At 50.0% G+C, this 14,856-nt stretch overlaps 2 protein-coding genes across 4 annotated transcripts in view; one reads left to right on the top strand and one right to left on the bottom strand.

The window, feature by feature from the left end:
• Positions 1–8,314, bottom strand: SSNA1 (SS nuclear autoantigen 1). Of its 3 annotated transcripts, none has more exons than XM_073314184.1 (4): positions 8,198–8,314; positions 7,458–7,657; positions 3,872–4,061; positions 143–232 (listed from the first exon to the last, which is right to left on the bottom strand). In XM_073314184.1, exons 1-3 carry the CDS (start codon positions 8,247–8,249, stop codon positions 3,921–3,923), a joined length of 393 nt encoding a protein of 130 aa, XP_073170285.1. In that variant the 5' UTR covers positions 8,250–8,314; the 3' UTR covers positions 143–232; positions 3,872–3,920. The 3 variants fall into 3 exon arrangements, with proteins under 3 accessions (XP_073170287.1, XP_073170285.1, XP_073170286.1); XM_073314185.1 differs by lacking the exon at positions 8,198–8,314 and adding an exon at positions 7,778–8,191; XM_073314186.1 differs by lacking the exon at positions 3,872–4,061 and having other exon boundaries at positions 1–232; positions 8,198–8,307.
• Positions 8,315–8,705: 391 nt separating this feature from the next.
• The window catches only part of ANAPC2 (anaphase promoting complex subunit 2), a 32,304-nt gene continuing 26,153 nt past the window's right edge, over positions 8,706–14,856 (top strand). The window contains exons 1-3 of the mRNA XM_073314173.1: positions 8,706–8,838; positions 10,612–11,234; positions 12,876–13,008. Of these exons, the coding sequence (XP_073170274.1) occupies positions 8,752–8,838; positions 10,612–11,234; positions 12,876–13,008 (843 nt within the window). The 5' untranslated portion in view covers positions 8,706–8,751. The remainder of the gene's footprint in view (positions 8,839–10,611; positions 11,235–12,875; positions 13,009–14,856) is intronic.

Below are 14,856 nucleotides of genomic sequence, written 5' to 3' on the forward strand. Positions count from 1 at the left end.
TTTGCAAAACAAAGACTTTATTAGACATTGCTTCCACTCCAAGCCCTTAGATTAGAATACCAGCATGGGCCAGGGCACGAAGGTGCTGCAGCTCCCCAGAGTGACTGCCAGAATGTTTGAGTCCAAATGCTCAGCTCTCCTTTGTGATGCTACTTTTCAGTTCTGTGGCTCTGCTCAGATTCCCAGCTTCCTTCTTCAGGACATTGAGCAGCGTCTGGGAACTCTCCAGGATCTGGGAGGATGGGAAACAAGTTACTTCGTTTTATGGAAACTGAACATTTCTCTTAGCCTGAGCTTGACTTTGAACAAGTTGCCAGTCAGTGAGTCTCCAGCACTCAAGAGCCTTTAACTCAAGCCTGGGGGTCTCTTCCTGAGAAATATGCTCTAGCTCAGACCCACATTCCAGGCTCAAGGCAAGAATCATTGGATGAATGTTCTCTGGCTGTGTTATGCAGGAGGTCAGACTAGATGGTCCCAATGGTCCCTTTTGGCCTTAGCATCTAGCAATATTAACAAAGGCAATTTGTTTAAAAACAGTTAAAAATGTAACTGGTGCAAACTGTCATTTATAGATGTTAAGGCCAGAAGTGACCCCTGATCATCCAATCTGACTTGCAGCATAACCCAGAGATTCCTGCATCAAACCAGTAACTTGGAGTTGAACTCGAATGTATTTGTTAGACATCCAATCTTAGACTCCAATGGCTACTGAAGTGTTTCATATGAACAGGAACAGCTTCAACAGGAGAATCAGAGCCCCGCTGTTCCTATGTCTCAGGGGCTAGGGCACTCTTCTGGGACATGGGCGATCCAACTTCAAGTCCCTGGTCTGATTCAGGCAGCATGGAGATTTAACCCAGCTCCCCTACAAACCGTGAGCACTCTAACCACAGAGCTAATGGGTGGAGAGCACTTCCTCCTCCTTGGTTTTTCCTGAGAAAGGACTGACTTCTCTTTATTCACAGGCTGACCTAGTTAAAAAAAAAGTCATGCATAAAAATGCTAAATTTCCATTGTGATGAAATTTCTAAACATTTATTCCTCATTTTAATAATGCACGCTTCTGAGCACAAACAAAACCCTAATCCCACCTGCCCCACCAGCGTAATTGTCTTGATTTCAATATGTAACTGAGATTTGAGGCTGTGTCAGTGACAAAATACTTCCCAGGTCACTGCAAGCTATGTCCCTGTGACTGCTGGACAATTCTGAAAAGCCTGGCCCATGCCCTCCCTAGTCCAAAGTTTAATTTCTGTGCAAACTGATATGACTTGTCATTTCCATTTTGCAAGAGCTCCTTGAATAAGAAACTGCATTTGACTGGCTACAGATTACAAACATCTCTGATCACCACAAGCACCATATCCCTGTAACTGTTAGCCTGAGGGGTCATTACAGATAGAAAGAAAGCTGTAGGAATAACCTACAATTCTGGCAGCCATGGGTGGATTCATACAAGCCTGGGAACACTCAGAGCTGGCCTTTCTGAGATGGCAGCTTTGAGTTCAGAAGGAAAAGAACGGCGCTATGCCAGCTCCAGAAGGCATGTTCTCCCACAGAAAGTGCAGAGTACCCCTTGCAGCTGTGTACAGCTCCCAGAAAGACCAGACAACAGCTAGCTCAACTACTGCTACCAAGCAGTTCTGATATATTTGGCCATTTTCCTGTTCTCAAATTGCCTGAGAAGCTAGATTTTCTGGAGATCTTTATTACTTATTTGATTTATGGTAGTGCCTAGAACTCCAGCCAAGGGTCACGGCCCTATTGTGCTAGGTGTTCTGCAGACAGTCCATGACCCAGACAGCCCACAACGCACAGGACTGACAGGATGCAACAGGGGCTCACTAGTAGTTGTAATTGTTTTTAAAATAACTTGTGACAAAACATCAGCTGCGTTTGCAGAAAATGGCCTTTTTTGTTGTTTGCTCATACAGAAAATGCTCAGTAGACTTAGGGGTGATGTGGAGCATCAGTTTGCACAGATATGACACTTTTGGCCAAGATGGGGCATGGCCCAGACTCTCCAGAACCGTCCCAACAGTCACAGGGATGGGGCTTGCAGAGATCTGCCAAGTATTTTGTCACTGACATCCCCAAATGTCAGTTACTTACTGAAATTCAGAGCCAATTACACTGTGTGGATGGGAGTTTTACCAGTGTCTCACCAAAGTGTGTTCTTAAAATAGGAATAACTATTGTAACAGAATCAACATTTCCATTTTCATGCATGAATTTTTCAAGCTTCAGCCTTTGAGGAAGGGGCTGGGAGAGGACAACCAGCTTCAGCCTGAGATTTGATAATGACACAAAAGGAGACAGCAAGGTGATGAAGCTAAGATAGCAGCAGTCAGTGGTGACCAGAGGAGGCAGCACTGGTGTTCACCAGTGTGAGACTGAGAATATGCTCTAGAGGTCTCGTTAACCAGACAGAGCTCAGGACATGCAAGGCTGGGGCAGAAACACTTTTCATTATGCTCAGGAGCCAAATACCATGCTCAGTTTGCTTTATATATATAGGGCTTAACTGACAGTTGCAGAGAAGCTCAGCCCCCCACCAATGCCAGTGGCTAAGGAGAGGGCTGGGATTCCTAGTGGAACCCTCCCATGACCGACTCCACTCATCACCTCTAATAAGTGCCTGTTCCTGCTCTAGCAGGTGGAAGGCAGAAGTAGCCCTCCTTTGCCACTCCTGGCTGCTCTCTGCGGGAGGGAAGAAGCAATCTTCCTCCTCTGCCCTCGTTATAAGCCTGCTGTTACTCTACCCCTTTGCCCCTCTCTGGTTTTGGGTGCCCTCTGTGTGAATACCAGTGTCCCAGCTTTCCCATTGGCCCAGATTATTCATATTTCCACCACTCCCCAGAGGGTGAGAAACCTTAGCCATGAAACTAACCAGAACCTAGTAATTTTCATCCCGTTGCCACCTTGGGGAGCTGGAGCAGAGGCACTGGAGTGATCTGTCTGCACACTCCAGCACACAGCCCTGGCATGGGGACTAGTTTAAAGCATATTGGGGAAGAAATCTTTTTAAAATGGAAGCTGAACTTCCGCAGCAGTAGATGGCACTGTTATTCATTATCAGGGTTATTCTGGTACGGTTGTAGCTAGAGGCCACCGGGAAGGAGGGATAGCTCAGTGGCTTGGGCATTGGCCTGCTAAACCCAGGGTTGTGAGCTCAATCCTTCAGGGGGACATTTAGGGATCTGGGGCAAAAACTGGGGATTGGTCCTGCTTTGAGCAGGGGGTTGGACTAGATGACCTCCTGAGGTCCCTTCCAACCCTGATATTCTATAAGGGGCCCCATTGTGCTAGGCACCAGCTGTAGAGTAAGTGAAGAGCAATAGGGAAAGGGACAGAATGCACAAGTGATGTGAGGCAGCAAATAGCACCTTAGTTCCCCCAGGTTTTTGGTTTGGTTTTGTTGTTCTAGACCTTCAGTTAGTGTTCTGAGGGGGAATAACTAAAAGGGAAAGACAAGGGAGGTGGGGAGGAAGAAGTCACTCCGTCATAGTACAGGGAATCCAGTGTGGGACTTTCATGCCATCATCAGCACCCCAGGTGCCTTCTTGAACCTGTCCTGAAGCTGCAGAGGCTTCACTCTCTAATTGGTTCCTCCCTGCAGTCTCTCTCAAAGGCTACATGGTTGAGGTCAGGGGGAGGCTGCATGGGTACTAGTGACCTGGGGCGGGGGGGGGGGGTCTGCAAACTTCTGGGTCCAGGAGGTGCTGGAGGAGAGCAGTGGCGCAGGCTAAGCCCTATTTTACCTTCCCCTGCCTGACCCCACCACTGCAGAACTATCTGCTTCAACTGTTCTCTGCAGGCACTGCCCCTTGCCCCCAGCCCACACACTTGAAAAGAAAAGGGCCTCACTCACCCCTGTTGAGTAGGGTTTTCAAGTCTTGTCTTTTACAATGTTTGAGTATCTATGACAGCAGCAGAGTGCTGGTAACGGACACACCCAAAGCTTCATTCACATTGGAGTGAAAGCTGCTGGTATGCAGCCCAGCCCGGTGCTCCTCACATCCTTCCAGAATGGGAGACTTCCATTCCCAAAACTCAAACACCTTAGCAGCAGGAAAGGCAGTTCAGGTGACAATTCCCACACAACACACCCAAAGAGCCTTAACTCTGCCTTGAGGTGTTCCTTAGGAAGATCACAGCACCTTACCCCTCCCTAAGCTTTTGCCTTGTGTGAGACAGCAGCAAGCACACCCTGGAGCCATGAGGCTGTCCTAAGTATAAGGAGGGTTCAAAGTACCATATGAGTAAGAGTCCTTATCCAGAGCTGTGCAGGGCCCAGAGACAATCGCAGATTTTGCTAGGAATGGATAAGGCACTCTGAGCCATGCACAGAATGCCAGTGGGAGAAGGTGGTAGACAGGGATGAGAGAGAAACACCTGCACAACACCCTGTACCCTAGGGGACTGTGCACTGGGGTTAGAGCTAGGAGCCTACATGTTCAATTCTCCTCTTCCACGGCATGCTGTTGCTATTTCTGTTCCCTTCAAAACCCTTACTATTGGCCAAGGCCCCATATCTCTTCCCTGAGGTAGACAGAGAGGTTACTTAACAGTAACTGTTGATCTTCAAGAGTTGCCCCTGTGCATTCACACTCATGGGATGGCACTCCCAGATGCAAGCTATGGAACCCTCCTCTAACTGGTATATAACGAAGAGGACAGGTCACCTGGGCACAGGTCTGGACTGTTCAATAAGCAGGGCACATGCAAACAATATGTGTTTTAATACAGCGAAATGTAAATGTACATAACTAGGAACAAAGCATGTCGGCCACACTTACAAGATAGGGAACTCTATCCTGGGAAGCAGTGACTCTGAAAAAGATTTGGGGGTTGTGGTGGATAATCAGCTGAACATCCTAGTGCGATCCCTGGATACGTGAAGAGGGGAATCTCAAGTAGGAGCAGAGAGGTTATTTTACCCTGTATTTGGCACAGGTGCGACTGCTGCTGGAATCCTGTGTCCAGTTCTGGTGTCCACAATTCAAGAAGGATGGTGATAAATTGGAGAGGGTTCAGAGAAGAGCCATGAGATGATTAAAGGATTGGAAAACCTGCCTTAGAGTGATGAACGCAAGGGGTTGAATCTATTTAGCTTAAGAAAGAGGAAGTTAAGGAATGACTTGATTACAGCTTTTAAGTACCTACACAGGGAACAAATAATCGATGACAGGCTCTTCAGTCTAGCAGAGAAAGGTCTAACATGATCCAATATCTGGAGGTTGAAAACTAGACAAATTCAGACTGGAAATAAAGTGTAATTTTTTTACAGTGAGTAATTAACCACCAGATCAATTTACCCAGGGTTGTGGTGGATTCTCCATCACTAAAAATTTTTAAATCAAGACAATGTTTTTCTAAAAGCTCTGCTTTAAGGATGATTGTGTGGCAGTTCTCTGTCCTGTGTTATACAGGAGGTCAAAGTAGATGACCACAATGATCTCTTCTGACCTTGGAATCTATGAAAGGTGCTCTGTCAGCCTGCTAAATTGTTCCAATGGTTAACGACCCTCACTGTAAAAATGGTATGCCATATTCCCAGTCTGATGTTAGCTGCTGAAGCTAGACAAATTCAGACTGGTCAGGCAGTCCACATGTGGTGTGTTGTGCTGAATCTCAGTTACACCACATGGAAGGGTCTCAGATATTCCAGACTCAGCACCTGAGCCCCAAGCTGAGGTCAGTTCTGATACCATGGCTGGAATTGACAGCTTAGCCCCGCTTGCTGTAAGTTTCAGTGCAGAGGAAGGTTGTTCCCAGTGGTGCACAGAACTCTGGCCATCCAGAGGTTCAACAGCCATGAGAGCCTCTCCCATGAGGTGTGCCAGAGCCAGCAGTCCTGGTGGGGAGGTAAAAGCCTTATGGGTGGCACACCAGGCCAGGGAATGAGTTTTACAGGACAGAAAAGAAATTAAGCACTGGACACAGGCATCCAACTTGGGAGATCCGTGGGCACAATGCACAGCTGTTATAACACTGCACAGAGTTGCTGGCTCCTTTAAGGGGAGTCTCAACCCAGGCTACCCAGGAGGAGCTAGTTTAAAGGGAAAAAGACAGTTAATTGAATAAAGAACACCTGTGCCTCATAATCATTGGAACTCAGCTGCAGAAAGGTGCTGACAGAAAGAGAAACTCTCATAAGCAGAGGTGTGCTAGAGTCCACAGGAGGGCTGGGCAACCCCTGAGGCCCAGGGCAGAGATTGGATTTCAGGTTTATTTGTATTTAATAAAGTAGAACTGCAGCAGAGGAATTTCATCTCACACTCTCTTGGACTTTGTAGAGTTCTTAAGGGCCCTGAGAAAAGAGCAACTGAGGCAGGGAGTGCCTGCAGTGCCAACCCTAAGTCAGGAGGGGGTGCTACATGGTAGGTATGCCTTGCAACAAACACCTTTTGGGTGTCCAGCCCAGACGTAGTCCTAGTGATGGGGCAAGCCTGGAGGCTTGAACATTAAAAAGTTGGGGAAATATCTCTTTTCCGAGACACTATAAAACCATACTATTTACCTAAGATCCAAACTAAAGTTATATGGACGTACACTTTTGGCAAACTAAGCCTAATGGGGTTAGGAAAGCAACAACCATGGCAGAGGGTTGCTTCTACTCTCTGTGTTGGTGGGGATGGAGTGGAAGCAGCGAGGGGTGACTTCCCTGGGAGGTGGGTGCACAGGAGCCCAAGGGATACGGCTTTCAGGAGGGTTCCATCTGCTCATCACTAGCGAGTAGTGGGAACACATGAGGCTCTCAAAGAAAGAAGTCTGAGGTTGCACTAGGGCACTTCAAGTGGAGCTGGAAACATAACCCCAATCTCAACCCCCCAATCCTCACCCAATCTGCCTTTTGAAATGAATGTGCCAAGCCTGCTCATCCTGTCTGTCACTGTTATTCTAACCAACAGGCCACACTGCCCTGCCAGAACCAGGAGGAGAGCCCAGGAATCCCAGTGTTCTAATGCTGACCAGCAAGCCACCCGCAACACAGTCAAGTGGCAGAGGGCAGTGGTATAGGTCTGAAGGTCCCATGTTCAAACTGTGCAGTGCCTGGTTTTTGCAAGTTTGAGTATTGTTTTTCTGGCAGCAGTAACCCTCTTTTGGGAGAGCTGTGGAGAAGCCTTAGCTGGAGCGTTTCCCAAGGTGGGAAGTGCCATACCCAAGAGGAAGGCCATGATGTGTGACAGTAAACTTAACTCACATTCGCAGAGCTGTTTGTAGGCCACAGCAGGATTTTGGCCGAGGAATGACTTGGACCTAGTTTAGCCCCAGCATAAAGCCCTGCTTTCCCCTGGCTCTCGATTGCAGTTTAGGGCTTGATCTAGACATGAGGCCTTGCTAAGGGCAGACAGAGGCCCTGCCTCTGTGCTTTTGCAGTAACACACAAGCCCCCAGAGTGTAAGGGGCTGCCTTAGAGAAATCCAATCCCCCTGCCTCCAGAGGCCAGATACCTTTGTGTAGGCAGCCTCGGTCTCAGCAATGGTTTTCTCAAACTCGTTGCGGGTGGCCATCTTGCGAGCCAGGCTCTCGTTGACGCGGGCCAGTTTCTCCGTCAGGAGCCGGATGTCGTTTTGCAGCTTGTTCTTCTCCCCCTCCTCCTGCTGGATCTGATGGCTCAGCTCATCCCGCTTGGTGCACAGCTCCTCGATACCTAGGGCAAGGGGGCGAGTCAGGGCCACAGGCAGCTAAGGGCCCATCCCGCGAGCACACGCCGTGGGCGAGGCACGTCCTCCTGGGACACCGGCGGGGCAGGGCAACCCAGACCCTTCACCTTCCTTCTTCCCCACTTCGGGCATGTGCCGTGGGCGAGGCACGTCCTCCTGGGACACCGGCGGGGCAGGGCAACCCAGACCCTTCACCTTCCTTCTTCCCCACTTCGGGCATGTGCCGTGGGCGAGGCACGTCCTCCTGGGACACCGGCGGGGCAGGGCAACCCAGACCCTTCACCTTCCTTCTTCCCCACATCGTGCACGGGGCCCACCCCGCAAGCACGCGCCGTGGGCTTGGCATCCCTCGGGGCACCATCGGCGGGGCGGGCAACCCAGGCCCCGATCCCAGCCCCAGCCGCAGCCTGGGGACGCGCCCAGCCCAGACTTTGCCGCGAGGCCTGGCCTGGCCCCACCACTCGATGTCCCTTGTAAGCGCTGGGTGCCCCCCACGGCCCGGCCCCCCGCGCCCCGGCCGCGCTCACACTTGACCAGCTCGTTGTTGTAGCTCTGCAGCGCCGCCCCCTGCTGAGTCATCGCGGCCGCGGCCCCGGCCCCGGCCCCGGCCTCCAACGGCCCGCAGCGCCCGCGCCCGCGCCCCTCCCGCGCCCCCCGCCTCCAACGGCCCGCAGCGCCCGCCCCCCTCCCCCAACGGCCCGCAGCGCCCGCCCCCCTCCCGCGCCCCCGCCCCGCCCCGCCCCCGGCCTCCAACGGCCCGCCCCCCGCCTCCAACGGCCCGCAGCGCCCGCCCCCCTCCCGCGCCCCCGCCCCGCCCCGCCCCGCCCCCGGCCCCCAACGGCCCGCAGCGCCCGCCCCCCTCCCGCGCCCCCGGCCCGCCCCGCCCCCGGCCTCCAACGGCCCGCAGCGCCCGCCCCCCTCCCGCGCCCCCGGCCTCCAACGGCCCGCAGCGCCCGCCCCCCTCCCGCGCCCCCGGCCCGCCCCGCCCCCGGCCTCCGACGGCCCGCAGCGCCCGCCCCGCCCCGCCGCGCGCCCCGCCCCGCCCCGTCTCGCCTCACGTCCTCCAGGCGCGCGGGGCCGGATGGAGGCGGCGGGGCCTGGCCCGGAGCTCTCGGCGGCCTGGCGCGCGCTGAGCACCGGCCTGGTGCCGCCCTCCGCCCTGGGGCTGGTGAGTGAGAGCGGCAGGGCCGGGGCCTCGGCCGCCCAGCGCCCCGCCACCAGCCCCCGCCAGGCTCCCGGCCCCCCAGCCGTTTCCCGCAGGTCTCCTGTGCCCCCCGCCCCCCGGCATATCCATCCCTGCCCCCCTCCCAGCACCCCCCCCCCGCCCACGAGCTCCCAGGCGGTGCCCGGCCCGGTGTGACTCTGGTGCTGGCCGGACCTCGCCCGAACCCCTTCGGTGCAGGGCGTGAGCGGGGCCGATGATCCGAGGGACGGGCCCGTTAGGAGGCTGCTCAGGGTCTAAGCTCCGGGGCGCAGGGAGGGGCTCTGTCTGTGCAGCACCGGGCACACTGGGGTCGCTGCCTGTTTGGCCTCTTGATGCGACGGCAGTAGAAATGTTTCTTGTTAATAGCAGCCGAACAAGCCACTTCAGAAACTAGGAAATCTGGAGTTAAGCTTGCGCTTGTAATAGGGCCAAATATCCAGAGTTTGACAGGTCAGGTAACTAGACTGTCTTAACTCTGCTGGCCTACGCACGGCCGCCTTCTTGTGCCATTGCCCCTGTCAGGGACCGTATCAGAAATACAGACCCCTGGTTTTCTCATTTGTGTCCTGTATTTGTTTCTAAGGTTTGCTACTGTACTGGCCTTGCCGCTTCTCGGAAATGCTGTAATTTCATGACCTGGGAGGTTTGCGCATGGAGCCATTGCTAGCTCATGGCTGATTGGTGGCACATAGGCTCATCAAGCCCCACCCTGGGAGCTCCTGAGCATCCTCAGCTCCTTGTGGGACTTTTTGGGGGTAATGTCCATTTTCACCATGCTGTTTATGTGTTTGTTATAGATGAGGAAGGTAGCCTGCCTTTCTATTTTTATTAGGGCATCACTTGGACAGCGGAGTTAAGGTAGTGCCTTTGGACCTGTTATAAGCACGGACTTAACTATGAATTTCCTGCGTCTCTAAATTTTGTTTATATTTTATTGTTCTTGAAAAGTGACAAACCAGAGAAATGGATGTCTGCCTGCATTCTAACAACGTTTTTGTGTGGGAATTTCCTTAGTTTTTGTTCCTGCAAAGTCAAATAGCATGTCCACAGGCCTTGGGATCTCCACAGGAGTTCAGAGAGACTGCCCCTATTTTTAGAATCTTCTAATTTGGGAACCAATTCACTTTACATTTTCTAGAAAAATTCATCTTGTTTCTAAATCTAGGTTTCAGAGGAACAGCCGTGTTAGTCTGTATTCGCAAAAAGAAAAGGAGTACTTGTGGCACCTTAGAGACTAACCAATTTATTTGAGCATGAGCTTTCGTGAGCTACAGCTCACTAAATCTAATGTGCTAGTTCTGAGGAAGGTCTGAGTATTTCTGCTGGTTTTAGAGGGGACATATAACAGAAACTTACATGCGCCATTATTAATGCTGAATGGCTGCCGTTGTGGCTTCCTGCTCTTAGATAAATAGGCCAGTCAGCTTAAGGCTTTCATGGCAACTGCCAGCAAGGGGAGCAGTTGTTGCCATTCGCAGTGTTCATGCTTGTGATGTGGGCACCTTCCTATCAGGAGCAGTATTGAGACCCCAGCCGCTCCAAAGAGGGAACACCAAACAGCAGTTGGTTGTTAATCTACAGACACCCTGACACATGTGACCCAACTGCCTACGGGTGACAGGCTCCATTCATATCCTGCTCACTGTTCTCTGAAATGGTCTCTCTTCTGATTTGCAAAGTCCAGCTTTAGTAATTTTTTGGTGCCCATGCTTGTTTTAACTTGATGCCTCTCTTTAGGCAGCACCTAGATCCGGTTCAGTGGGGCTGCTGAAAGACAGTGATTTGCGGGCTGCTGTGGAAGTGCTGCAACGCTATGACTTGCACTCTGTCCTAGAAGAATGGTTCACTGAAGTTTTACAGACAGACCTTCAGGCAAATATAGCTCCTGAGTTCTGGAATTGTATTGGCCAGTATGAAAACACAGCCGAAGAACCACAGTGCTCCTTGCTTCTCCTGGATGCGTTTTGTCTGCTCAAGTGCCGCCTAGACCCTTATCTAAACAGCTTGGACCTTCTGGAAAAATGGACCAAAATGGGCTTGCTCCTTGGAACAGGCTCCCAGATGTTACGAGAGAAAGTCTACACCATGTTCAAAGCCATCCTCTTCTTCACCACCACAAAGACTTTCCAGGAGATGATCCAGCAGTTCTACAGCCGCACCTTCAAGATTTACATGTGGCAGTGGAAGAAGGGTGAAGACAGAATGAACGAGTGCGAGAGCAGCATGAGTGAAAATGAACAAGAGAGTGACATGGAAGATGGAGGAGGAGACGGCCTGCAGTGCATGGGCTGCAGCAGTAAGAAAGAGCAGTGCTGGTGTCCCACAGCCATGGAGCAGTTTCAGCAGCTCAATGAAATCCTGTGCGTATCTTAAAAGGCGGGGTCTGTTAGACAGAATGAACACAATACCCGTGTAGGAGCCCATCAGCAGGCTACATAGATTTTTAAGGCCAGAAAGGACCTTTATGATCGAGTCTGACCTGGACAGCACAGACCAGAGACTCTCACTCAGTGGTGCTTTCATTAAGCCCATGATTTGTGGTTGAGCTAAGAGCATATTATTAGACAGACAGGTTCTGGTGATGGTGCGTGAGCATCCCCTGACCTGGACACGGGCTTTGATTGGCGTTCTTTAAAGGGAGAGTGTTTATAAGTGAAAGATTTCCTTCCCGCCCCAAAGTTAAGGTTCCTGAAGAAGTTGGTCACGTTTAATATGGAAAAACAGGAGTAGTACATCTGGTGGTACCAAGGGTGCAAAGCATAGTTGCCCTTCATTATTCCTCAGGGATGTTTGGAGAAGGCCTGCATTGAGGGGTTGAAAAACAGTCCTGCTTGTTTCCCCATTAGAAATATCAGGTCTTACTGGCAGTGTCTGGCTAGAAGATGCTATAGGCGATTGGAGAACTAGTAGGGTTATACCATCACAGGAGAGAATAGGATTCTTAGTCTGTTTAAAATCTCTTCGTTTTTATTTTTGATGCTGATTTAATGTAAACTCCTGACAGGCCCCTGGGAGAAAAGATTGGCTAAAGAGCCTGCCCCATCTCCCTTTGGTTGAGGGATGTGAAAGCTCCCATTCCAGTTCTCTGATCCTCTTTGCTGATAGGGAGCTACAGCTGGAGATTCTGTCGGTCCCTAAGATTACCCACAGAGGCATTAACAGAGTGTTAGATTTCTTTTTTTTTTTTTAAACACATACAACCCCCAACTTTATGTAACGTTAACTGAATTTATGGCATTTTAAAAAAACCGAAGACCAGGAAGGAATGAAAGGGCTAGGAATGTGATTCTTTACCTTTTCTGCCTGGCTGGGAATGGAAAAAACCCCTTTGTGTAATAAGTTTGGAAAGGAGTTTCTTCCTTGTAGCATTGTTTGATGAACTTTTTGATGATCAAAACCTGTGAAATGCTCAAAAGGCATTATTTTTGTTAAAAGTAACATTTAATTGTATAGAATATATGTATTTTGTCTCCAGATCTGCTTTTCCCCAATAGATTAGTATAACAATTTGATATGACTTGGACTATATCACGTTATACCATATCCTGTTGTTTGGAATTCATGAGTTTTATATTGTCCCACTAATTTTCTTTCCATTAACGTTTGATGTAAGTTTGGTTCCAGTTGCCCTATTTTCTAATTTTTTTCCCCTTCCTAGTGGATAAAAACCCTTCCCAAATAACCACCCTGCTTATTGAGCAAACCCAATCCCTCTCAAGTCTGTGGCCCTGTTATCCAGCTAGACATTTATACAGTGCCGATCACCTTGGTATTTGAGCACCCAAGTACCGTACAATGTTGACATCTGACAGGGTTAGAAATGCTCCTCTGTCTATGCTGCTGTGTCTGTGTGGAGAGAGGCCAGTTCCTAATCTGACACCTGCTAGCCAATGTGCAGTACAGACCTCTACCCCTCCCTCCCCTGAACCCAGTTACTTTACACTTTGTTTCACGCTTCCCTGTCTGCATGTTCTGAATGAGGCTGCTGTTTATGTCTGCAGTCACAGGCTGAACTTGCTGGAGAGAGTGAGTGCTAACGCTGTCACCACCATCCTGCACAAGATGATAGAGGAGAGGATGGAGCGCAGATGCAGGGGAGAATATGAGCGCTCTTTCCTGAATGAGTTCCAGGAGGTAAGGCCCACAGCAGCCAGGAGCTGTTCTGGTGGCGGCATGTGCTTATTTCTGTCACAAGGGTTGATGTCAAAATTAAACTCCTATTTGAAGAAATCCTAACTTGGCCTGCCAAGGCCCCCAAACCCTCCCCCCACCCCCGTCGACATAGAACCCCGTGGAAATACCCCGTTTCATAGATTCAGAGTTTAAGCCTGGAAGGGACCATTGTGATCACCTAGTCTGACATTCTGCAGAACACAGGCCATTACAATTCATTGTTGCCCCTGTACTAATTAAAGAATTAATTCAGGGAAGTTCTACAGCCTGGGTTGTGCTGGAGGTCAGAGTAGATAATTACAGTTGTCCTTTCTAGCTTTCAGAACATAAGAATACCATACTGTGTGAGAACAAAAGTCCATCTAGCCCAGTATCCTGTCTTCCAACAGTGGTCAGTTCCAGGTGCTTCAGGGAGAATGAACAGAACTGGTAATCATCAAGTGATCCATCCCCTGTTGCCAATTCCCAGCTTCTGGCGAACAGGCTAGGGACACCATCCCTGTCCACCCTGGCTAATAGCCATCGATGAACCTATCCTCCATTAACTTATCTAGTTCATTTATGTACCCTATTATAGTCTTGGCCTTCACAACATCCTCTGGCAGAGGTGTTTAAACTCTATGAATCTATGTACTGAGCCCAATAATTGGTGTTTGGCTGAAGGATAATTTCCAGAAAAGCATCCAGTTTTGATCTGAAGACCTCGAGATGGAGAATCCACCACTTCTCTTGGGAGTTTGTGCCAATTGTTAATCACCCTCGTTAAAAAATTGTGCCTAATTTCTAATTTGAATTTGTCTTGCTTGAGCTTCTAGCTATTGGTTCTTGTTCTGCCTTTTTCTGCTAAATTAAAGAGACCTTTAGTATCTGCTGTTTTCTCCCCATAAAGGTACTCGTACACCATAATTAAGTCACCTCTGTCTTCTTTTTGATAAACTAAACAGATTGTTCTCTTTAAGTCTTTCACTGTAAGGATTTTTCTCCAGCCCTCAAATCATTTTTGTGGCTTGTTTCTCCATCCTCTCTAACTTTTCAATTGCCTTTTAACAATGTGGACTCCAGGACTGGATGCAATATTCTAGCATCAGTCTCACCAGTGCCATATATCGAGGTAAAACCATCTCCCTGCTCCTACTCATTCCTCCCCTGCTTACACATCCCAGGATGGCATTAGCTCTTTTTGCCACAGCATTGCACTGGGAGCTCATGTCCACTCTGACCACTCGGTCCTTGTTAGAGTCACTGCTTTCCCATATACAGCCCCCTATTCTGTTGGTACAGCCTGCATTCCTGGTTCCTAGGTATATCACTTTGCACTTGACTGTATTAAATGCACTTGACAGCTTATGAAGTGATCCAGATCACTCTGTATGACTGCACTGTCTTTATTATTTACCATTCCAGTCTTTGTCATTCACAGATTTTAAAGCATTGATTTTACATTTACTTCCAGATCATTGATGAGAATGTTAAATAGGGTTGGACCTACCCAATCCCTGCAGAACCCCATTAGAAGTTCCCTGTCACAGGGTGACTGGACCCTGCAAGAAAGGGAGCAGGGCTGAATGCACCTGCTGCCCAGTTGGACTTAAGGGAAAGTGAGTCTTATAAAGAGGGAGAGAGCTGCAGAGAGGACCCATGCTGCTGATAGTGCGGGGGCAGAGTGTGGGCAACTAGCTTCAGCAGTGTTACTGAGCATGCTCAGTACAAGCCAAGCAACAAATCTGGGGGGGCACATGACCCCACATGTCCGCCCATGTTGCCTCTGGACTAACAGCTGCATAATCTGGGAGCATAATGTAGTAAAAT

This window comes from Lepidochelys kempii, chromosome 16 (genome assembly GCF_965140265.1).
Source record: "Lepidochelys kempii isolate rLepKem1 chromosome 16, rLepKem1.hap2, whole genome shotgun sequence".
NCBI classification, from domain to species: Eukaryota; Metazoa; Chordata; order Testudines; family Cheloniidae; genus Lepidochelys; species Lepidochelys kempii.